Source organism: Coenobita brevimanus, chromosome 65, assembly GCF_032717465.1.
Source record: "Coenobita brevimanus isolate Jiangsu-jjx chromosome 65, ASM3271746v2, whole genome shotgun sequence".
Taxonomy (NCBI): Eukaryota; Metazoa; Arthropoda; class Malacostraca; order Decapoda; family Coenobitidae; genus Coenobita; species Coenobita brevimanus.
In genome coordinates this window covers 53,829,794-53,853,456 of record NC_137018.1, presented here as the reverse complement: position 1 = coordinate 53,853,456, position 23,663 = coordinate 53,829,794, and the positions used below count along the sequence as shown (strand labels likewise).

The 23,663-nt window shown below is 42.3% G+C and overlaps 1 protein-coding gene across 1 annotated transcript; it reads left to right on the top strand.

Annotated features, from left to right (window-relative positions):
• The first annotated feature begins 9,732 nt into the window (after positions 1 to 9,732).
• On the top strand, positions 9,733 to 23,438 carry LOC145405040 (dynein axonemal intermediate chain 1-like). Its single transcript, XM_080276540.1, has 13 exons — positions 9,733 to 9,783; positions 11,404 to 11,608; positions 11,913 to 12,178; positions 12,509 to 12,685; positions 13,296 to 13,364; positions 14,519 to 14,663; positions 15,043 to 15,226; positions 15,645 to 15,750; positions 16,143 to 16,271; positions 16,615 to 16,792; positions 17,589 to 17,817; positions 18,302 to 18,535; positions 23,300 to 23,438. Exons 1-13 carry the CDS (start codon positions 9,733 to 9,735, stop codon positions 23,436 to 23,438), a joined length of 2,112 nt encoding a protein of 703 aa, XP_080132666.1.
• The last annotated feature ends 225 nt before the right edge of the window (positions 23,439 to 23,663 follow it).

Below are 23,663 nucleotides of genomic sequence, written 5' to 3'. Positions count from 1 at the left end.
TGAAAGTAGAAAAAAAAAAAATCGCCAGAGTTCCCAAGGTAAAATGGACCACACCTCGGCTCACCTGGTAAATCAAAATAATCCTCGATAATGCCATATGGTAATTTACTAAAAAGATTGGGGGAAGCTTGAGCAAATATACACACGCCCCAGTCTGTGTGTGTGTGTGTGTGTGTGTGTGTGTGGCGAGCGATAGGTAGCCATTGTGTTTCTAGCCGTTCCTCCGACCACATCGCCGCCTCGCCTCTCGCGCGCTCCGCCACGTGCATCCTTACTTATCACGTGCATCCTACCTCAGCACGTATACATTATTATTTTCTTATCAAATGCATCCTCCATCAACAAGTACCCCCCCTTTTTTTTGTCATACCTATCCTTTCCTTTCCTTTTTTGCGTGAGTGTATGTCCGTGTGCATGCTACTCAACAACCCGTTCTTAAAGGCCCAGCAATCCTCGTACTTGCCACACACCTTCTCATATCACCACTTTGACTCTAATACCCACCGTCCATAGGGAATACATGCTTGGGCTGCCTCCTCATGGCTGGAATAGTGTAACGAGCGTTTATTTTATATGACGTGTCAGTGAGTCTTGTGAAAAATAAGTAATGTCTCTCTTATCGAAATTCAATTACCCAGTCTCTTCCCTACCCCAGGCTGGAATAGAACTCAGGTATTTTCAGACAGCAGATGGCTTCACTAACCACTCGACCTCCGCCTCCCATTGTACAGTTAAAAAAACAAGTATCTTCCAGTTCCCATGAAGATAATTTACAACTGGCGAAGGACAATGAAAATCCTATCTCTGTTAGTGGGTGTTTCAAATGGTTCTTTTTTTTATTTTTTTTCTGTGTATTCGTCAAACTTTGGGAGTATATTTGTCTCTCTGTGCCTCCTCCTTGTCTGTGCCTCTTCCCTTTCTGTGCCTTATCTCTCTCTGTGCCTCTTCCCTCTCTGTGCCTTTTCCCTCTCTGTGCCCCCTCCCTCTCTGTGCCCCCTCCCTCTCTGTGCCTCTTCCCTGTCTGTGCCTCCTCCCTCTCTGTGCCTTCTCCCTCTCTGTGCCTCCTCCCTCTCTCTTTTTTACTCGTCCTTCCTTGTATTATTGAGGATTCTGACAATTGATAAGAAATACACACCATCGTCAGGAGCTATACACATCGAAACAAACAAATTACTTCCATCTTAAAGGAGTGACATTGTTTCTGTCTTAAGGAAACAACAGAACAACACTGCAAGAAAGAAAAACGTGCAATTACAATGCGTATACGCGTTGCAGTACCGGGGCCTTCCTAAAAACCCTCGTTAATCCTGTGTTAAATCTGAGCTAAATCCATGCCACGTTTAACTTACGTGCGAGGACGAGTTTCTAGAGTCCACCCGTGCTATCTCCAGACGATTTGAATCAGCTTAGAAGAGAAGCCCCAGAGAGGGAGGATTACCTGTGTCTAACCCCTCTAATCTCCCCTAAGCTGAATGAAATCGTCTTTAATAGCAAGAGTATAAGCTAAGTTTTTTTTGGCTAAAGGGATCAAGAAAAACCACTAATTTGAAGTTTTAATGAAGCCTTTAGCCCTTCATATGTAGAAAATCTCTCCAAAGCGGAATATAATCGTCTGGAAGTAGGAAAAATAAACAGAATAAAAGGGTTCAGATACAGAATGAAGGATAATGCGTATCACATCCTCAGTCTGAAAAGGTTTAAACTCTCCACGACAATCACACACACACACACACACACAGTAAGCTCAACAATGGCCAAGCAATTATTCTGAATGCCAGTTAAAGTAATTGCCTGGGCAGTTTGAATTAGGGGGATTGAATTTGCCATCGGGTGAAGAAATGATTTTGAGAGTCTAAAAGGGAACCACCCGATGCGAAAGACTGTACTGATGAAAAATTATTAATCGAAGGTTATTATTTCTCGGTACAGGGAAAGGTTCAGATTAAAAACAAAACAAAACTTAGCTGCAGATGGTCCAAGTCGGGCATAAATTGTTCTACCTTTACAGAGAACACAATATCAGCATGGGGTACAATTTCTTCATTTCTCATCTAAATTTTCGAACTCTTTAGATGTTCCTCTGTGTTTCCTGGTGTGAGAATTTAATACATTTCGGTAACTGAATATATTGCCGGTAAAATATCTGACCAGACTGTAAAGCGAGAAAAGATACTAAGCATTTACTATCATGTCTTTAAAAAAAATTCTAGATGGTCCTATATATTTCCCAGTGTGACAGCCAAATATAAGTGACTGAATTTTTGGCCAGTAGTGGAGACAACAGGCTTTTCAAGACAATGTTAATCAGTCAGTGTAACTTTTTAGGCTATTGTATATTACTCCTTTCTTGCTCTAATCTGATTTCTCCAACTCGTTTATTTTGTTTTCCTCTGTAGTTGCTATTAGGTCAATTTTTCCATCTACTAGTTTAAATGTTCCTGTTTATTTTCTACTTGCCTGTCTTTCTTAACTCGTATTTTGAGATGTTTGATTATATTTATTACTAATTTTGCTTCTGCACTCCTACTTATTGATTTCTGTAATTTTTAAAAGCTTATATATTTAGATGTTCCTATTCATTTTGCTTGTGTGATCTGTGTTTTAGATTATTGTGGTCTAAAAATAGCGTATGTTTTCTACTGTGCTGGGCCAGAGTCGAGGCGGTAATCACTCTAATGCTGGTGATCTGCTTCTGTGATGCCACCCCATTGCAGTCACACCTTTGAGCTCTCTATCTCTGTTGTCTTTGTACTGTGTCTGCCTGTTTGTCTCTGTGTCTGTCTACTCTCTGTCTGTCTCTGTGTCTGTCTGTCTGTCTGTGTCCGTCCGTCTGTCCCCCCCCCTCCTCTCTCTATGACTCCGGCAGGGGAACATTAAAAACAATATATTTTTCTCTCTCCCAATTAGCCCTTTGAAGGATTATTGCTTATTAGAAGGTATGGCAGCCCGACACGTTCACCTCTGACATGTGACTAAGAAATTACAGTGATTCGCAGTTTAATTATAATGGGGACAAATCGGGTCCTAAAGGTGCAAGGTAGCGAATTTGTTTTGACTGAGGGACAGGGTGGGATGTGGGCGTAGGTGTGGGTGTGGTGGACAGGTGTGGGTGTGGGTGGGGATAATTTTGGGTACGGGTGAATGTGGGGACAGTTGTGAGTGTGGGTAGTTGTGGGTGCTGATGTGGGTGGGGACAGTTGCGGGTATGGGTGTGGGTGGGGGTGGTGGACTTGGATGGGATGGCCATGGATGTGAGTGTGGGTGTGGGTGGAGGACAGTTGTGGGTGCGGGAATGGGTATGGTGGAATATGATATGCATTTATGTAGGTGATGAGTGCATGTGCTTAGGAGAAACCAGATATTCTTGGGATACCCAGGTGTATTTTGAATGACAGGTGTAGTTATAGAGGACAGGGGTAGTTAGGACAGGTGTAGTTAGAAAGGACAGGTGTACTTAAGAAGGACAAGTACTGAGATGATGGAAAAAAAGTACCTAAAGGGAAAGTGTGGGCCTAGTTTTCCTCCCTTCATAGTGAATGTTTATGTTAATCAGGAATGAAGCGGCGAGTGATTGCAAAAACTGCTTCAAGGAAAGGGAGGGAAAGGTAATGAGGTGGAGAGGATTACAGGATCCGGACGAGTATGGATTAGAGTGGAAAAAGAGTTACTAAAGGTGCCTCTAATGCTTCCCCTTTCATTACTAAGAGGAGCGGTCGTGGTGGTAAGTGAATACAAGGCAGTGAGTATTAAGCGGTGTACTAAGACCCCCTTGTCCTTGTCCCTGTTCTTGGTATGGTTGATTTATGCTCTAATCTGTGTACAGGAAGGACAGGAGCAGAGATAATGGTGATGGTGATAACTGATGACGCTGATGGTGGTGATGATGATGGTGGTAATGATGATGATGATTTATTACTATATACTACTACTACTGCTACTACTACTACTATTAATGATTACTTGAAAATTATATTCCTTCGTTGTTTTGTGGTTTTCTATTAACTTTGGTCGAAGAATGTATGATGCAGTTTTTGTGTCCTGCACTTTGCTCCTGTAAGATCAAGACGTTGTACCTAGTTTTGAGGATTTTCTTAGAGGGAGTAGAGCTTGGGGACCCGATACCTTCTTAGATGCCAACCAGTAGTCCTTACGTGGGATCTAAACCTTCACCCCTGGGATGATGATGCCGCTGTTTGCTTTTGAAATATGCCGTGTAGTTGTTGTGGCCTTAGGTGGACTGCAGGCTGAAGATTCTCCTTTTCCGCCGTCCACCATCTTCCTTTCGAGGGACAGGGAGGGAGATGAAGGACGTTTGTATAACCGGGTAGCTCCACCGCCCTGCTGTATCGGTGCCACTGCATGAAGACGTCCCTCTATAGAACCTAAATCTGCCTTGCACTATATTTATATGGTCAGTTCTGGAGCAGCTGTTCTCACCGTCTCTTTCGGTGCCATTGACCAGACAGCGTTTCAAGCCTGTGTCACAATTTTTTATGTAGGTGGAAGGGAATATTATATAAGAGAGAGCCCATGTGCCATTCGTGTCCCCGTAATTGCTATACACATGGCAGCAGATCATTACGGTGACAGAAAAAACCCCGACCACACAACAGGGTGGTACTGTCTAAGAAAATAATTACTAAACTAGAGGGGCACACAGTGGAGCGCATCTCTCCGACAAGGGCAACGCAATTTCCAAACCACTCTTCATAATGGGTTAAGTTTTCTCATCAATGATTAGGGTCTCGCAAAATGGGCTTTTCGAATCCAGATTCTCTAATACGATTCGGATCGGTCCCAAAAGTTAATCGATTGTTCCCTGGGACATGGGCTATCTACCCACGATATTGGGTCCAGATCTCTCTTTTAGTTTTTGAGTAATCCTGCTAACAGATAAACAAACTAACAAACAAACAAACAGGGGTGAAAACATACTCTCCTTGTCGTAGAGAATTAGAGTCGGCAGGTTGGTTTTACTCTTTCGATATTGGATCATCTTATTTCTATGACAGTTTATTGTTTCACGTACAAGCACAATATTTTTCCCGTTTCTTATTTTATGAGTGAGGGATGGCTGGGAGGAGAAAGAAGGGGAAACAGAGAAAGTGGTGGGAAGATAGACTGCAAGAGTAGTTGTACGAAAGGGAGGATGTATGTTGTGAGAGAGATTGTTACTTAATAGGGACAAAAATGCCTTGAGGTTATCAAAGGCCCTCAGAGGATGCGACACCTGGAAACTGATAGAAGAGAGGCAACCAGGGAGTTAAATGAAAGAGCAACGGTGCAGTATTATGTCAGAGGCGAAACGAATGTCCTAACCTGTCTTCCCATCCTAACCTTTTCTTCCCACCTAAGGATCCCTAAAATCGCTCAAATTTCACCTCTCTATCTTGTTCTTCGTCTTCCTCTTCCTCTCACTCCATCTCTGTACTATCCTGAACCACCATGCGTGAGGACCATCATTTCCTATTGCCGTCATTACTCTGCATTAACGGCGCACTATATCATGCTTTATTATGTGTACTAAGAGGTAACGGGGACGCTTGGTGCCATTAGCAGCTTGTTTGATGTATTAATTAATATTCCTGATCAGGCAATTGTGTGTCAGATGATTAAAGGCCAGAGGGACAACAGGGATTTATGGTCTGACCTCAGCACATCAGGCAGCTTTGTCTCAGTCAGCCAGTGCAGCAGTCACGGATTGGTCAGAAGGAAGCCTGGGAACAGTGACCTTGTATTTAGAATTATGCTTTTGAGCCACAGTGATATACTAAACACAAAGCTTGGGACTTATCAAAGTATACTGTATGTAAAAGTAAGTTTGGGAGCGTGTATTGTATTTAAAAGTAAGCTTGAAGGCCTTAATGCTATACTATACTGAACAGAAAGATCAAATTAAATCAACAATTCTCTGCCAGTTTCGCCGTGTGTGCTCAGAGGTCAATATGTTAAAGATTTATATAGTTAAGCCCTCATATATAACCTAATTCCCCATCCATTCATACGTCAAGGAATTATATGTGGGGGGTAAATAAACGTAAGCCCTCGTAACTAAACCCAAATTTCCTTTCATTAATATTGGTTGTGGGGACAGCGTTGACCCCCGTGGCAGCGTTGACTGATTCCGTGGCAGCGTTGACTAATTCCGTGGTGGTGCCGTGACAGGTAATCTCGCCTTTACTACCTTTATGCATCCCCGTCACCGATCATGTCGTTTATGGAGTACGATGATTTTTCAGGTGCTATCTCGGCCAGCCACTTCGTCAGCCAAATGGACCTACCTGGCCTGACCTGCGCTGACGTGAGCTGTACAGTCAACAAAACGAATATTACTGTATTTGTAGGGTCAAGGAAATATTGCTGCGACTGTACACTTAGCAACATATTATTCTGTCTAATGTACTCTCGATCAAATGAGTATCGCTTCTCTCGTACACTTTACACTCTGAACACAGGTAGAGGAACTTTGAAACACTTTTGTATATCCTGTTTCAAAGATCATACAGTACTTTTGTCACTCATCCATTTAAATCACTTTGACATCAGCCTGACTTCCTGATACCTCCCATTTACCTCACACACAGACACATGTGGGGAAAAGATCAGAGGCTGAAGTGTCAGAGACCGAGTGGGCGTGATAGTGTTTTAATTCCTTCAGCCAGGAAACGTCTTTTGGGTTTAGTCATCTTAGGACAGATTTTTCGAATTAAACAGGGTAGATTATAACCTTCATCAAAACGTTTACTATTTCTCCGTCCTAAGGTTAGTAAAAATGTCTGTAGGCAGAGAGAATTAAATAGAAAGGTACACCACCCAGGTGATGTAGTTAGTCATCGCTGTTGACAGAGAAGCTCATTAAGGCGGACAGGTAGTTTTCTGCTAATTCCACGGTAGCGGGAACGAAGGATAATCATATTCCTCGCATCATTATTTTTTACGAGTGATGACGGCATTAGCGAGACAATGGCGCATTAGTCCAGCCAGAGAGGATTAGTTCTAGTACAGGTGAAGGAGAAAAAGGTAGCAGTGTGTTGGCTGTCGGTGTGGCAAGGTGGTATGGGGCGTATATTTTCACCTGAAGAACCTGGGTCACTCTCACAACTTGAATACTACGTTGCGGTTATATGAAATTCAATGACCATTAGTTATGAGGTAGGCCTGAGTTTCCTTTGTAGCATCAGGGTACTCACACGTATGAAAGGATTATTAAATTTTTTCCCTTGGTGGCGCTTCGTGATTTAAAAGTCTCCAGGTACCTCTAGGGGATTGAACCTAGGCAAGACAGACACTCCGACTGGTGCATTCTAACCACTAAACCACCAGGCGTAAAAAAAAAAAAAAAAAAAAAATCCACGGCTGAAGACGGATGAGTCTGGACCCCCTACCTCTCTCCCCAGCAAGGTAACCGCGGCTGATCGGATGGACGCTGTACACAATAAGCAGAGATTGAGACGGATGAGGTGTGTGTGTGGTGTCTGGGGAAGGTCTACGAGGAAGACTATAAGGAAGACTGAGAGAGACTGTGGGGAAGACTCTGCAGGGAAGACTGCTGGGAAGACTCTTAAGCAAAGACTCTGTGGCAAAGACTCCGCTGGGAAGACTGTGGGGGATGGCACTGAGGTAACCGGTGCTGATCGGATGGCCGCTGTACACAATAAGCAGAGACTGAGACGGATAGGGTGTGTGTGGTGCAGGGGGGTAGAGCCTCTGTAATAACGCTAATGGCCTGACCTAATGGCACCCCTACAGAGCACCAGGCAGGACGTATTTACAAATGTTCTTTAAGCTGGACTCCTTCTATCCCATGACGTATTGTTGTAGTGTATGCCTGTTGCTATCGGATGAATGTATTAAGCTTTCGGGAGATATTACGGGGTGAATGAAAGCTATATCTAGCCTCTCCAGTCTGAAAAGTCCCTCCAAAGCTGAGAAAATTTGTCTGGGGATAAAATAAAGACGAATAATTCGTCAGTGATTCAAAAGTTTCAGATGCTTGATTAATCTGGAGGAAGGCAGACCGAGTGTCGTCCCTTCACGGCCAGACAGTCCATCCACCCTAGTCCAATTAGCAGATTAGATAATTACCAGGCATGACAGACAACCTCCCCTTGCAAAGTCTGCTCTGTATCTCTGCCGCTGTTATCTTGGTGGCTGGCTGGCTCTGTTTACCTTCGTGTGTACCTGCATGTCTAAATAATTACCTGAGTTGCAATCAGTCCCTACCTTGCTACCTGTGTATGCATGTGTGTTATCTGCTTTGTTGGTTTGTTCTATCATTTGTAAAGAATTTCATAATAATAATGATACATCTCAAACTCTTGCATTTCCTGCTTTCCTCAAATGATAGTGAGTGACGGGTGCCTGAGTTCATTGATTCTAAATATACTGAATATACAGTTCAAATAATGACCAACACACATTTAACCTTGTCTCTTGAGGACTGTAATTTTCGGATGAACCCAGTCAAAGGAATGTAGTGAATGGTATATATGATAAAACTAATTCAGACTTTTCAACACAATTCCACATCAATATTAAGGATGTCACTAAATATCAGTCATTTGTCCGAGGGTAAATGTAGTGCAGATACGGGCCACCACATCTCTTCTGATTATCACCAAGACTTTGCTGTACATTGAAACGAACCTATTTAGCAAACCCAAAAATATATTCACTAGCACCGATCATGTGGTATTTGAATTCATGGACTTACCAGAGAATGGGGTGACTGAATTAAGGTCTTGTGTTGACCTGACTTACGACTGTTTAATTCGAGTTGTGTCCCAGTGAGTTACGCCACAAAAAAGAAAATAAATAAATAGATAAATAAATAAATAACTGCCGGAGAGAATTTGTTTAAAAGTATGGGTGATGGTAGTGTTGAAGACGTCAAAGTAATTAAGTATGGTGTCTGTGTTGCCTAGGGTGGACACGCAACGCTGTCACACACGCACACTCTACAGTATTGAACCATGTTATAAGTTGACTATTTATTTATTTACTATTTATTTATTTTATAACCTTACAGCAAAATACAGAACAAAAAAATGCCCACAAACTGAGGCCTATGAAGCTGATTGATCCGTTCTCCAAATTTGCTGCAACATTTGCTTGGAGAAAAGATGTGATATTTTGGGTCACATGTCTTGCTTATAATGAAAATTGCTTGGATGGTCGAGGACAAAAGTTTGGTAAACATTTCACCTCTGCTACTTATCATTTCCCTCTACTGGCAAATATTCCAAGGCTGAGTGAGGCTTGATATGCTTCTCTCCTCACAGATGATGCTGTGATAACACGCGTCTGAGAGGAAAGTGGCAGACATCCTTGAATGCGAAGCAGACTAGTGGAATAATAAACAAACTTTGTACATAGATAGTTCTCTTTGATGCGATGCGTCTGGGAGGAAAGTGACAGACATGCCCTATGTGTGAAGTATGGACAGTGAAACAACAGACGCACTTTTGTCCCTCTTTGTAAGCATGCGTCAGGGCGGAAAGTGACGGACATGCCCTGAAGTGTGAAGTTTACAAGGTGGAATAGTATACGTGAACTTTTGCTCCTGGCTCTTCCGTATTGATCCCACACACTGACCCCATCTCACCTCAATGACTATACTTTGTCACCGTGGAGGGGAGGGGGAGCTGGGATGCGGGGAGTGGCGCCAGGAAGTAAAGATGGAAGGTGTTGAGGGGGACCTGTAACTGCCTTGCCTCCCTGACCACCTCCACTATGGCCTCTAGGAATAGATTCAGAGGCAGGGAGTCTCCAGAACCTGAGGAGGTAAGAGTCACATCTGTTTAGTCTGTTTTTATCTGCTTCCATCTGTTTACTGCTGTCTGTATGCTCCTGTTTTCTTCGTGTTCATTTATCTACTCCTGTTTTTGATAATGTGATAATAGTTAACTGTACCGGAGATTTACCATTAAAAACCAGCTGCGGCCTTATATAAATAGGACCCAAGACCAAAAGTCTCGGCATCTAAGCCTCATTACATTCAGGCTGGGATCCAATGTGGCTCAAATTTTCTATATAAGGCATACTTACATGTGTACATATCAGGATAAACACACACACACACACACACACACACACACACACACACACAGAGCACCGATCACATGTAGGAACTCAATTCAGATGTTTCCTGTGCATACTGTATGTTTGTGTATGCGATGTTTGCATGTTTATATCTGTAGGGTACTGTTTTGTTAGATGTGAACGTGATTACATGGGTCCATACAATCTATCTAGATGCTAATGGAAGAGGACAGGCGAGATGTATGATTATGATATAGCGTGCAGTCTGTGCCACCCACCTCGTCAGCTGAGGAAGATGGCAGGTCCCCCGTCCCCTTCTCATCCCACCCCCGTCCCCTTCTCACCCCACCCCCGTCCCACACAACACACCAAAGCCCCTCCACAACCTGACAACTAGGTCAGGTTACAATAGTTCTATATTAATGATTCTAACTAGCTTAATATCACGGTAGTTAACATCACCGAAAAACTCAAGAGGTGACTGTGAGCACTAACAAGCACTTATGAAGGTAGACGACAGATTACATATAAGCCAAAAAAATGTTAAAACTAGTATTTAAAGAGTTGCATTATACTTGTTCGCTTCGTTTAGTTCTGAAAGACTTTGTACAGTACATATTTGCATGGACACTGCATGTTTGTGAATGTAAGCCTTGTTCATCTAGCAGTGGGATTCCGTGATACATGATATTTTCTGGCAGCATCTCAAATAATCTCCAGCAGCATCTCAATCCAGTCCTTTAACACTGAGATAATTGTATAGCATTTTATCTCGTATCTTCTTAGGTCTACATGTCTGTTCTTTAGCCTCCACATCTCACCACATTTACTCACTTTGAATGCTGTTTCCTGACCGAGGCTCTTTTCGTTCAGGTGTGTGTTTCATAGGGATGGTGTTTGTTTAAATTACTTCTTCCTCTGGTATCACTTAATAATATTATCCTATCTATAGCGGCAGTTTGTTCCATTTTTGCACCTTGATGATTTGGTACTGCTTAACATCACAGTGGGGTTGTTGCAGTTATTGTTGTAGCCCCAAGTTCATCTGAAATGTGAACGGAGTGGACTGCAAACTAAAGTTGTCCTATTCCACCATCCTCCTTTTGGGGGGATAGGGAGTTGAGAGACGCGTATATGCAGTGAAGCCGTCCAATTACATTGTGGCTCTCCAGCATTCACAGTGCCGTGAATATTTTAAATGAGGGAACTGTACCCACGTATGGAAGATCTGTTTACTCTCACGATACAGCTTGAAAGGAGTCAAGTCGGGCCGAAACTGCTACATCTTTTAAATTTACAACTTATCCCTGTGTGGGTATTATTCTTTCACGTAATCTGGTTTTCTCTCGTCGGTAGGTGGAGGAACCAGAGCCCGAGGTAGAGATCCGCCTCACCACCACCAGCGTATTGGACAACGCCCACATCTCCTACGACTTCAGGAGCGGCCAGTACCAACGGTTCATCCCGGAAGACTACATGTTCCACCTCCTGACGCTGCCCTCCAGGATCATCCACAAGGAGGAGCTCGAGTTGCAGGCGTTACAGGAGGCCAAGAAAGAGGAAGAAGGTGCGTGTCGCTGATATTTATGGACATGAATTTCTTAAATGCCATAAATCATTAATTATGGTAATGAAACCATCATAAAGATCATGTACAGCATCATGCAGGGGATAAGTGACTGTTTTGAGACCACTCCAAACAAGATGCAGCAACAAACAGTAGATTGATAGATTAACAGATCATATTCGGACGAAATACTGAATAACTGATCATTTAGCTTTAATTTTCTTACGGTTTTATACCAGTTTCGAGACTGTAAGAGAACTGGTGATCACAGCTCTTAACATATTGTATTTCTTTTCATCCAAAGCTGCCAGCGAAGAACAAGGGCAGGAATCGGAGCAGGACAAGTTTTATCTCATGCACTTGGAGCTCCAGAAGAAGAATGAGGAGGAGGAGAAGAAGAAGGCGGAGCTGGAGCAGCAGCAGCAGCAACAACAGTTCGATGTTGCGCGGGACCTGGAGGAGCTGTACGGCAGCGTCATGTCCCCTGAGGAACTTGCAAAACTGGACTCGCAGCCAAATCCCTTCAACTTTAGCGAGAGAGTTTCACAGACACTCCGCGTTCCCAGGAAGGTAAAAGTTTCACATGACACTTCGCATTCACGGGAGGATAGACTTCAGGATTCGAGTTCAGACACTGCGTTCCCCAGAAGATACCGGGTTTTACAGACATTTTGCATTCTCAGGAAGGTTGGAATTTTGTGGACACAGTACATTCCTAAGAATGCAGTCACAGACACTGTTTACTTGCTATCTAGCATCTCTTTCTTACAAGTTACTATCAGCATAAAATTAAATATTCTCGTATGTCATTAACTCATTCAGCCTGGGATTATTGTTCAGGTTGAATAAAAAACACATGATGCAAGTTCATAAATATGCATCCGAGCCTCACTCCCACAGGACCTGTCGCTGCAGACGGACCAGCCTCCCAGCAACACATTCGGCGTCACGGTGGGCCTCCATGTGGTGCACGACGCCTATGAGAGAGATTATATGCTGGTGCTGGCCAAGGAGAGACAGAAGCAGCTGGAAAAACAGAAGGAAGAGGAAGAAAATGAGAGGAAGACAGGAGACAAGGTTTGCTTAATTTTTCGCTGTAAACATCACTGATAAACAGACATGTAGCACACCTGCAAATATAACGTGATTCACAAGTTGTTTTGAAAAAAAATTTACAAACGTGTAGTACGTCCTTAAATTAAAGGTTCAGGAATTACACAGGAAGTGAAAAATTGTCATTATGTTATGATATACAGCAAATGCCACATCGCAAACATCTCCTAAAGTACTGTTATTTTCACCATATTAATATTCTCTAGTTCACAAAACCGTGTTATATATGTAGCAAAGCAGACACGGAAAAAACGCCCCACACTACAGTATACATCTGTACATTACCGTCATAAACACAGCAAATTACAGAGCTGGGATAAGTATTAGCCAATCATTGTTTGCACAGGGGATCCGTCTTCTGTTGACTCATTAAGCACGTGTCTATTAACCACTCCAAATCATTTACCTCAATTACCTGTCAGAAATGTCGACCCACCTGCCAAGAAGTGAGATTATCAATATTCTGTATGTTAATGAGTCTTTTGAAGGGACCTCTAGAGCAAAAATTCAGTTAGAAGGCCACTTGCCGCAGCCACTGATTTACAGGAAATTGTTTTAACTGTTGTCACTATAGCCTGAAGCCAAGAAGGAAGCCACGCCCAAGTTCCAGAAAAGCGGGGGGAAGCCTGAGGTGAAGCCGCAGGTCAGTTGCAGTTATGTCGTGTAATGGAATCCGACTCAACCCACTACCGCAGAATGAACATCATTTTGTTTTTTTGTCATGTGTTGGTGAATTTTTATATTTTTGTACGTCTCGCTCGCCCGTACCTCCGGCGTCCGTGCAGTTCAGAACAAGATCTGAGGAATACGTTCTCTTGATGTTGGTGAACCGGAGGCGGACAAGCAAATGTTACCTGCTGACAGCCTAACCTCCCTCAGGGTCGGGATGGATAGCGTTCACTACAGTGCCAACCTCTTTGTGACGAGGACGACTGACTAGTGACCAGCAGCCGCTACTCCTATAAAGTCACAGGTGTTGTCTGTGTCATAGGGAACACCTATGGGACAGAACAAAATTGTCAAGCAAAATGGGATGAAAACATCTCATTCAGAATTGAATGATTTATATAATTTGGCATGTGCATATGGTTCGTATCCTTTTTTCCTGATGGATATCAGCATGTCAATGAATCTGGTACATTCAAGTGTTTATATATATATATATATATATATATATATATATATATATATATATATATATATATATATATATATGTATATATATATATATATATATATATATATATATATATATATATTATACAGCTGAATGAAGTCTTTCGTGATTGCATGTTGCACATTACCTACGTTTCTACTTGGTTTTCAATGTGGGATCATATATATATATATATATATATATATATATATATATATATATATATATATATATATATATTCTACTTGGTTTTCCAATGTGGGATCATATATATATATATATATATATATATATATATATATATATATATATATATATATATATATATATATATATATATATATATTCTACTTGGTTTTCAATGTGGGATCATATATATATATATATATATATATATATATATATATATATATATATATATATTCTACTTGGTTTTCAATGTGGGACCATATATATATATATATATATATATATATAATCAGACATTAGTCTTTCACTGAAAGGTTCAGGAATTCTTTTCAAATGGGTATATTGCAATGCTGCTATTTATAACGTAATCCAACACAATGATGCAGATGCTTACAGGTCAACATAAAGGTGTAGGCAACAGTAGGTCAACATGAAGGTGTTGGTGGTTGTAGGCAAAGGCTGAACCCCCGGATCCTGTGGTGGTGGTGCCAACAGTGCCAGTGGCGGGGGACCAGGGCAGTCTGGCCTCTCTCCTCCTCACCACCAGGATGCTCGAACGAACCGTCAACCAAAACAACTACGACGACGTCATTCAGGGTGCGTGTCCTACACTCCTTTGTACAAACACCAAAATTTTTCCTTCTGGTCATGGCTTTATGAGTTTTGTAGAGTTGGTACCACAACTGATACCACTACACTGCCTTCCTTCAGTCTGTCATGTAATTATAGTGACAAGCAGCAAAGTCAGAGTACTGCACATGTTACCAAAGAACTATATTTCTTCAGTTAGTCATGGTAGTATAGCGCGCAGCAATGAAGTACCATGTAATTATAGTGAGCAGCAATGAAATATGTAATTATAGTGAGAAGTAAAGTATTATGTAATTATAGTGAGAAGTAAAGTATTATGTAATTATAGTGAGAATTAGAGAAGTTTGAGTGCTCTTCATGACAGCATACCACCACCTCCCTTCAGACTACAAGTACTGGGAGGACACGAGCGACGACTTCCGGCCACTGGAGGGCTCGCTGCTGCCTCTCTGGAGGCTGTCAGCACCTCGGACCCGCGACCTACTTGTGGCGGACGTCTGCTGGAGCCCCGCGCACCCTGACCTCTTGGCTGCTGCCTACTCTCCAGGTACCTTGGTCAGGGTGTCAGGATGCAGTCTGTGGCCAACCCTGTGTTAAATCTTATGACTGCGTCTTTCATTAATCTGTTTCATTAATGACTGCTTCTTCCATTAATAACTTTCGCTAATGACTGCCTCTTTCATTAATGAATGCATTGTTGCATATTTCTGTTGCTGTGTTGGACAACCTTATGAATGATGGACAATGTGACATCTTAAATGCTGAGACTTGTCTTAAATCACAGTGGCCTGCTTCTTACATTGCGTTATTTAAGTATGACTTGGAAATAAAACAAAGATTAATCACCAAGGACGTTTAAATTAGTGATGGTCTTGTATTGTTACCATGGTTACGTATTGAGACTGAAGGGAGGGGACCAGTCAAAGGATCTGCAACTTACAATCTCTCCCCAAATGTTGCAGGCTCTGGTGGTAAGGTCCAAGTGACTGGTGGGCTCCTGTGTATATTCTCCCTCAAGAGCCCCAGCGTGCCTGAGCGCTGCCTTCCCACTCCGTGCGGACTCACTTCAGTCCAGTTCCATCCTACGGTATCAGTAACACGAACTTTGATATCACGAAGTCTTATCTCTGTGATGATGTATAATGACCTAGATATGATAAAAAGCGCTGTCAATTATATAGATTAGAGATAGATGCCTAATACTGTAAATTGTAAAAGCTGTAGGTGTCCTGAGTGTGTGGTGGTGGCGTGGTTCAGAGTGTGGTGTCGTGATGGTGTATAATGGTGTAAATGAAAGAGCTACCGATTGTATAAGTTAATCATAAATACTTAGTGTTTGCTGTGTGTGTGTTTTTCAGCTGGAGTGTGTTGTAGCAGAAGTCGCAGTGTGGTGTCATGATGGTGTATGATGCCCTAGATATAATAAACGAGTCACCAATTAATTAACCACAAATACTTAATGTCTGTTGTGTGTGTGTCCTTCAGCGGGAGTGTGTGGTGGCGGCGGGTCGAACTGATGGTGCCGTGATGGTGTATGATGCCCACCCAGCTCAGGCACCCCGGGTCATCACCTCCACCACCACCACTGGCAAACACCTCCTCCCAGTCTCACAGGTGTGTAGTATTTCTTCATTCTTTCACTCACTGTAGCAGATTTTGTTGTATGAATGAGCTCCGTGTGTGTGACTGTTCATGTGTGTCCTCATGTTGTCTGTGAGTGTATGTATGAGCCATGTTCCAACTGGGAGAGGAGGCTTTGTAGCACCTCTCCTTTAGCGATGTATTTTGCTCATGACACTTCAACATTTCTCTTGTATGTTCCTTATCTCGCTTTAATATCAACACACTTTTTGCGTCCCTAACATGCTAGAGAATATTCAAGTGTGACGTGCAGAAAAATTCGCTATAGAAGAGGTTATAAATCTCCAAAGCCACTTAGAATACTTACGTGGCACAGGTATGCTGGGTGGCGACTGATCCCGGCCAGAACCTATTCTTCTACTCCGTGGCTGAGGACGGGAGGGTGACGCAGTGGACGGTGCTGCACGACTCCTTGCAGCCCTGCGACGTGCTCACCTTCAAGACGAACCTGCCATCTAAGAAAGCGTTTGGGACACAGAAGAATAATTTGGAGGGTATAATGACATTGATCTTCAGTCTGCGTTTCGGCTGATCTAGTATCCATAACTCTTCTGGACATAAACCTTCCCAAGCCATAAGTCTCTCGTTTAACACTCGCCCCCAAACACATTTTTTTTTTTTAAATAAGTACGAGGAAGAAGGAACCAAAGGCTAGAAGTATGTAAGACTGTTCCGCTCTAAAAAAAAAAGAAAGAAAAAGGAATTTAAGGCCTATAGAACTGAAGAATAATTTGAAGGCTATAACGTTACTGAGCTCTTGTCTGTTTTAGTTTAAAAAAGTGTCCATAACTCGTCTCCTGGGAAAAAAATGCATATATATGTTTCTAGTGACTGTCCTTCTTAAATAAATAATAATACGGCACCAATTTCCTGCTGTAGCTTGCATTGGGAATAATTTAATAAATCAAGAAGTCAAAGTAATTACAAATGCATTTGCTATTTCACCTTTTTGTATTATTGGTGTTTCTCTTCACTGTCGTAAAAATGAAAACTTTAGTTACGTCTGCATACTCCAGTACGTAACATCAACCTCAATTATCCTCTCTTCACCTTAACTTGGCCTAAAATTACCATATCTCAATCTTGAATGCTGAGATGTAAGAAGAAATCAACACTATAATATGCTGATAATGACGAAGTATTGCTTTGGAGGGGATATATAGTAGTTTATAGAGCCATAGTGTTAGTGTTATTCCGCCACTGAGCTAGGGGAAAATAACCTTCAAACTTACGACAATCTTCGCCAAGTTAAAGTGGACGAACTGTAGTTGCTTTAACGTTATTGGACAGGGACGGCGACCTGCCTGGCGATCAAGCCCGACAATAAGAACGTCCTCTTGCTGGGCGTGGACACAGGGTTGGTGCTGGAGCTGTGCCTCACCTCCTCCACCCACGCCTTGGTGCGCTACCCCGCCCACACCGCCGCCGTCAGGGCCGTCGTGTGGAACGCTCACCATAAGTCAGTCTTTGCTACCTGTTCTCTAGACTGGACACTCAAAATATGGCTTCGGCACCAAAAGTAAGCTTCACACTCAAGTTATAGTTAGCTTATACGCAAGAATAGATGCTAACTATAACTTGTACGCAAATAATGGATGCTGTTTTGAGAAAATCTTATAATTTAAACTCTAACTACGGCACCGATTAAAATATCAGCGTACCTAATGATACGGCATATTTAGTTCACAATATGCATACTGGGTGCTGCAAAGAGGTGTTTTAGTGTGTCTTGTGTATGTCGTTAATGTGTCTTGTGTATGGCGTAATCTTGAGGTGTATCTTCGTTGAACTGGGCTTGGAAGTGCCTGTTTCTGGCGTAACGTGGTTTTATTGCAGATTATGAAGCCTTTCATACTTAATCCTCACTAGTTTACGAGGCTTTTTATGTAGTTTTGAAGCTGGAGAGGTTAGATGTAGTTAAGTAGGCACCTTTTCGTTAAATATCCATCGTAAGTCGAGTAAAGACACAGCGAGAAGGTACTGTCTTGCTTCCATCACTACAGGTGTGCCCTGGTGGAACTGGACCTCGGGGCGCCTGTGTCTGATGTGACGTGGTGTTACTACAGCAGCAGCGTCTTGGTGGCCGTGACGGAGGACGGGAGGGCACACGTGTACGACCTCTTCCTCCGCAGGTGTCGTCCCTTATGCTCCCAGACTTTGCCACAGCGACGACCCTCCGCCCTCGCCTGCGTCGCCCTCTGCCCCTTTCAGCCCATCCTTCTGGTGGGCGGAGAGAGGTTAGTGTGTTGGCAAAAAGGTTAGGGTGGTGGAAGGATGAATCACAGATAAGTTAGTGTGGTGGCGGTGCGATGGTAGTGTGATGACAGAAAGGGTCAAGGTGGTGGCAGTGAGAAGCTGGCAGTGAGAAACTAGTGCAGTGGCAGTGAGAAGTTGGTATTCAGAAGTTAGTGCAGTGGCAGTGAGAAGTTGCCATTGAGAAGTTAGTGCAGTTGTAGTGAGAAATTGGTATTGAGAAGTTAGTGCAGGGGCAGTGAGAAGTTGGCATTGAGAGGTTACCATAGTGCAGTGGCAGTGAGACGTTAGCGAGGTGGCAGAAAGTTCAGGCAGAGAGAAGTTAGTTTGGTGGCAACGAGAAGTTAGGAAGTTAGTATCGTGGAAAAAACAAATGCTTCCTACAGTCAGAGTTTTATTCAGCTTAGGGGACATCTGTTGTAGTAAACGTAGTTAAAGATCAGTCTTATCTTCTTATTAAAGGCCTTTCCTGATGTATTATCATCTTGTTAACTTTTGCCATGTTCTGACTGGTTTATTCAGGTTAACGAGAGACATTTCGAACTGGAGAGGTTAGATGCAGCCTAATTTAACCCCTAAACAACAGCAGATAACTTAAGCTGAATGAAGTTGTTTGTTGGTGGCCAGATTAAAATGACAAATACATTCAAAATCTACGCTATGATGGTTCATTCATTCATTCATTGCCAGACGCCATGTATCCCAACCGGGGTGGCCAAGGGCTTAGAGTTAATTGTTTTATAGGGAGGGGCACTAATCCTCCACCAACCCCACTTGACACGTAGGGAGATATGTAGACTAACTGAATCGGCATTTGACATGGATTTCTGTTCGAGTCAGGCTTAATAAAACTCTATCCGATCCCATACTGGAGATGAAAATTACCTGGAACGGTGCTTACATTCAAAATATGTTAAAAATACTGTATCATGGTGAAGGAGTTGAATATAGGCTAGATTTAATCAGCATTTGACAAGGATTTTAGTTCGAGTCATGCTTCATAAAACACGATCCGATCCGATACGGAGGACGCCATTACCTATTGCCGTGTTTATACTCTCCCAGGCTTAAGTCGTGCATAAACTTCCTCGTTTATATTTTTATCTTCACTTATGCTGCAACCAAACACTTCAAGATCAAAGTAGAGTGAATATTAGAACGAAAAAAATCGAAAAACAAACTAGTCCATATAAACTGAATCTTATGGATTTTTCATCATCTAGTTAGGATCTCTTATAAATTGGACTCCAAGATGCTTCGATCTGACCCAGCCAGACGTCGAATAAGATGATTTTTTATCGACTACAAAAGGATATTTGTCTGCAAAAGAGTCTCATTTCCATACTATGACAAGCTACCGTCTAATTAGCCATCCAGGTCCTTATTTCAGTTCAAGGTGCGAGTAGGCTGGGAAAAAAGAAGGGTTCAGTCAAAGATCTCAGGCCGGGTTCAGTCAAAGATCTCATGGCCTGACTGGAGATCGAAGCACCTGACTCGAGTGGGATGGTCTGGGGATGGGAGGAAAGGAGGAGTGGGGACCTCTTGCTTCTTAGTCAGTGGGTCGTCAGTCCATGTTAAGGGCTAGATTGACGAGGGTAGCTGAGCTTGCCTCAACTTTTTAAAATATATACTTTTTAATTATTGTAATTTTTGTGATTTCCCTTTATTTTAACAATATCCCTTTTTCCGACTGAATCTGTTTGTCTTTTTTTTTAAGTATTTTAGTCTTATTACTGTTGTGGGCGGTGTACTGTGGCCTACGTGATTCTTAGTCTATTTCTTTAAAAATGGTGGCAATGGAATGTGTAATTTTGTACACACTATTTTTCCTATTTGCTGTGTATATGATTTTCATTGTCTTCTTCATTTTGTCTTCCTTCGTTTCCACACGATGGGAGACCCCAATAATCGGGGAAACATAGGAATGAACTGTCAGTTCGTAAAGATGTTCCAGCCATATCGATCTCCAGAAACCAAAAGCTATCAAGACTGTATATGTTCCAGCTGTGTCAGTCCTTATAATGGTTTTAGCTATGGGTACCAAAGCTATCAAGGTCGTATATAACTGCCAGTCCCCAGACTGGTTTCAAAATGAAAACGAAAAGTATCAAATACCCTAACTATATCAGTCATCAGTATGGTTAGCTCTTAAAACTATAACATATCCTTTTCCACAAGTGTTTCGTGTTGAGGGATCCCCAACCTAATTTCAGCAGTAGCAGAATGACGCTTGCCAGGAAATGCTATGCTTGGAACTAGCTGTGAATTTCAACATGAAGTATTGGAATGGCTTGGAACTTAGGTGTGAAAAAACAGCCCAAAATTAGGATATGCCGAAGAGTGATATGGTCATAGTCTGTTTTCACTTAGTGGAACTGGGCCACTGTCTTGGTTGTGTGAAATTCGATAAGCTTTAATTATGAAGTAGTAATGAGTCTCCTTGGTTGGTATTCAAATCAATTCTCCAGTCTAAATACTTCCATTGATTGGGCTGGGTGGTTAGGTATCTTCATCAGGTTAGAACAAACTCTCCATATCGGTTAGAAGGAAGTGAGAAGGATTTAATATTTCTAATATTTCTACATTTAAATTATTGATATACGGTTCAGCACATAGATCTACAGTTCGGTACATACCCAGCACATACCGGAAGTGGCTCTCAACGAGTGTCTTGATCAGCCAGGTGTGCCACTGAACCAGACTCCATTTTACTCCCTTCAATCCAGCTACAGTTTTCTATATACCTACTGCCACCAGACTCTTTTGTTCAGCTCCATGAGGCTTTTCGGATAGGATGGGTTAGATGTAGCCTTTTTAGCAACAAGTCTTTTCCCTAAATTGAAAATAGTAAAAATAATGTCACCGGCCTGAAAATGTTAATTGGGCGTGTGATGAAAAGTTGCAAAAGGACATTTCATTTCGGTGACTTCAATATATACCTTTACTGTAAGTTTTATCCTTCAGAATTTTTCAAAATGGTCGAGTTTGTTATTGATATGAAAATGAATCGTCTCAAAGGGGTAGGATTTGTTGGAATTTCACATGAAACATGGATGTTTTACAAGGCAAGTTTGACCACGGAAGAGTCCCAGCCTGTACCTGTTCCCATTTCAGTTCTGTACCCTTTAATTCTATTTCGGTTGACTGCAACCATTAACTGAGTCAGTTCCTTTCCTGAAATCTGCCTTCAAGTAGTTCATTCTGTAGGGTTCTGAAGAGCCATATAGTTTTTATATCTGTAACCATTTTTATCAGACACTGGGCAAGTACGTTTAATCCATTGCCGTAATTACTTTAGTACTGTAGTTTGTGTAAATAAATTTTAGAGCATCAAAATTAGTCATTTCTAGTTGCAGACATATATCCTGCCTGAGAACATGAATTACGGTTGTTGGATGAAAAGTCTATCTATCTATCTATTGCCAGACACCATAATCCCGTAAAGGGTGGCCATTTGACACTGAGTTAGTTGTTTTACAGAGAGGGGCACCAACCCTACACCAACCCACTTGTTGACACGTAGGGAGCACGTATGGTTTGGTTATATGGTTACTACCCAGCATTGTAAATGGTTTCTTGGGTTACAGGAAACCATTTGGCTTGTCACTCAATGTAAAGCCACCTGTAAAGGAAAGAAAAGGAATAAGAAGTGACAGAAAAGATAGAAGAAATAAGAAGACAGGAGGGCAGGCACAGAAAAATAATGATAAAAGCTAAGGAAGTAGGCAGCACTACATTAAGTGAGTGGATGATGGTCGCCACCACCTACCACAAAGGATGAAAAGTGCCATGAAAATTTTTACAGCATGGTGTGCCTCAGTTGTAACCCCTTCAATCCGATGTATTTTATTCATGCGTACTATGGGTCACAAGGGTACCGGGTCGCAGGGTGTCTCATGGTAGGTCGGACACTAATATTTCAGTGACCTTCGTTCTGTTGCCCCAGATGTTCCAAGCATATTGTGCACCGATACTTTTGTGACCCATAGTACTGTACAACCTTCAGGCTATTTTCTCTACTGCAGGACAGATAGCTTTAATTTAGTTAATCAAGCAAGAGAGAGTCTGGTTCCAAAAGTCTACCCTGAGCAGAATAAAAGTTTAGTAGCTGACAGAATTTAAAAAAAAAAAAATGCATTCTTAAGCTGAAGGGGTGAAAAATAAATGTCCTGACTATAGCTTGGCACAGAACTCCTTGTAAATTCATTTTCTGTGAAGCCATGATTGCACCTGTGTGTAACTATTATAAACTCTCAGACCTTTACCTTCACCTTAACCCGTTCAGTACGATGGCGTCTTATGCGCAAATTTCTTACTCCGTCAAATGATTGTTTCCGGCTTGGGAAAGACCTGACCGTGAGGGGTTTAGAAACTGTCTATATGAAGTCGGTAAGTCTGCTGCAGGACTACGAATAGAAAAATTTGCTTTTTACCTCTTTAGTTCTATGTTGTCATTACAGTGCCCTGTACACGCTCAGGACAGCCTCTCCGGTCGCCTGCACAAACCGGCCTGTGCAGAGAAAGCTCTCATCCTTGGTTGGGGCTACCTGTACAAGCACATTGAGATGACCTGAATAGGCGGCAGGGCAGGCCGGAGCGTGTATGGGGTCCTTTGCCTTGTATTCTACCTGGTTCTGTATTACAGCTAATGCCAGACGATTTTAGTTAGCTGAGTCATAGGAGCCTAAGAGTTCTGAGCCTCGTGCAGTCGATAGGCAAAATCTAAGACTTCTGTATTCTATCCCCAGAGGCTACTTAGTGACCTTCAAACTGTCCCCCAACCTGCGTCGACCACCTAAAGAGGCGAAGGGCGCCGATGAGCAGAGACTGAGGGAGATAGAGTTGGGAAAGTTAGAGAGGATTATTACTACCGCCAAGCCTTGTTGAGTCATGGAACTGAGAGAGCTTTTGAACAAGACATTATAATACATCCGAATTCTGAGTAATGGTGTTTTCCTGCAGAAACTGAAGGAGAGAGAGAATCATGGGGGTCACCTGCAGAAACTGAGACAGAACTGAGGAAGATAAACTGAGAGAGACATAGATGTGGAAGGCATACATGGGCGGATCCAGAGATGTTGCTCATGCTGCCCGGGCGACATCCCTTCTTTA